At 37.7% G+C, this 1,317-nt stretch overlaps 1 protein-coding gene across 2 annotated transcripts in view; it reads right to left on the bottom strand.

The window, feature by feature from the left end:
* LOC107713236 (collagen and calcium-binding EGF domain-containing protein 1-like) overlaps positions 1-1,317 on the bottom strand; it is a 6,266-nt gene that overhangs the window by 1,079 nt on the left and 3,870 nt on the right. For both annotated transcript variants that reach the window (XM_016518698.1, XM_016518690.1), the window contains exons 6-8: positions 732-844; positions 569-604; positions 374-409 (exon numbers count right to left, since the gene is read on the bottom strand). In XM_016518698.1, coding sequence (XP_016374184.1) covers positions 374-409; positions 569-604; positions 732-844 — 185 coding nt within the window. The remainder of the gene's footprint in view (positions 1-373; positions 410-568; positions 605-731; positions 845-1,317) is intronic.

Here is a 1,317-nt window from a genome sequence, read left to right as displayed (position 1 = left end):
ACTATTTTAAAACAATCTCTTATCTATTAATATACTTCAATGGGAGATCTTCACATCTAAATACTTTAAAGAAAATTTATTTAAATTTGAATACTTTTTTTTATATAGGCTATATATATATATAAAAATTTGAATACTTATCTTAAAAAATGTAAAGTTTACAAAAATATATAATAATAAGTAAATAAAGAGAGAGAGGGACTGAAATGAACCACAAATGAAAGTTTGAATGCAGTGAAGTGGTTTAGTTCAGCTGAATTAAGCGCAGAAGTTCAATATCTATGTTAAGAACAAACTCTGAGCAGACTGACTGAAGATGAACACAGAGCGTTTAATCAGTGAAGTGAGGAGGGTGAAGTGAGGAGGAACTTACTGGAGATCCTCTGGGTCCAGGATAACCTCTGTCACCCTGCAGAGAAACATTCACAAACTCTTATATCACTATTCATCTGATTCATATCATTTACAGCAAGCACAGCATTCAGTTTGTGAACTACATTCATAAATAACATTAATTGACAGCATAAAGCAATGTTGTGTTCATCTACATAAAGCAAGACAAACGTGCCTTCTGTCCGTCTTTACCAGGCGCTCCTGGCTGTCCCTGGACAAACAGATGAAAAGTAATGATTATGAAATTAAAAATGATTCTCATCCAGAGTTAAATAGTGAGAATATGAATCATTTGTGGAGTGTTTTCTCAGTGTCAGTGGTCAGTAAATCAGATTTACCACCGGTCCCCGTCTGCCCGTCTTTATGTGCTGAAGATCCGGCTGTGGCCCCATTGGACCCATGTCTCCTCTGGGCCCCTGGGGTCCCGCTGGCCCTCGCTCACCCGGGCCACCTGAAACACAACAGATATCAAGGGAGACACTTCAGTTTCAAGTTTGGATATTCTTCTGGCTTAGTTCACTGTTTTTTTTACAGTGTTATGTGAAATATTGATTTAATACGACAATAGAAGCGCGAGATATATTGAAATATTCACAGTATATTAACAATTACTTTCTTGCTGATACCAAATGTAGTGAAATCGCCAATATTGCAGCGATATTCATTTTTCCAAACTCGGTTCATTTCAATGCCTCCTTGTCTCACAATTGGCAACTACGAGAATATTAAGAGAGTAGAAGATGTGCCGATACAGATGAGTCCGATTCAGTTCAGTGAATCAGTTTGAAGAGTGAATCAGTTCAAGCAGAATGACGGATGTGCATTTACAAGCTCTGAAAGGGTTAAAGTGGTTCATCCAGAGACAGTCTGGTGTGTGTGTGTTTGTTTGTGTGTGTGTGTGTGTGAGTGTGTGTGTGTGTATGT

Source organism: Sinocyclocheilus rhinocerous, unplaced genomic scaffold (genome assembly GCF_001515625.1).
Source record: "Sinocyclocheilus rhinocerous isolate Xijiao unplaced genomic scaffold, SAMN03320098_v1.1 scaffold1093, whole genome shotgun sequence".
Classification (NCBI taxonomy): domain Eukaryota; kingdom Metazoa; phylum Chordata; class Actinopteri; order Cypriniformes; family Cyprinidae; genus Sinocyclocheilus; species Sinocyclocheilus rhinocerous.
Note: the sequence above shows the minus strand (reverse complement) of the source record. Positions and strands in the feature narration are given on the sequence as shown.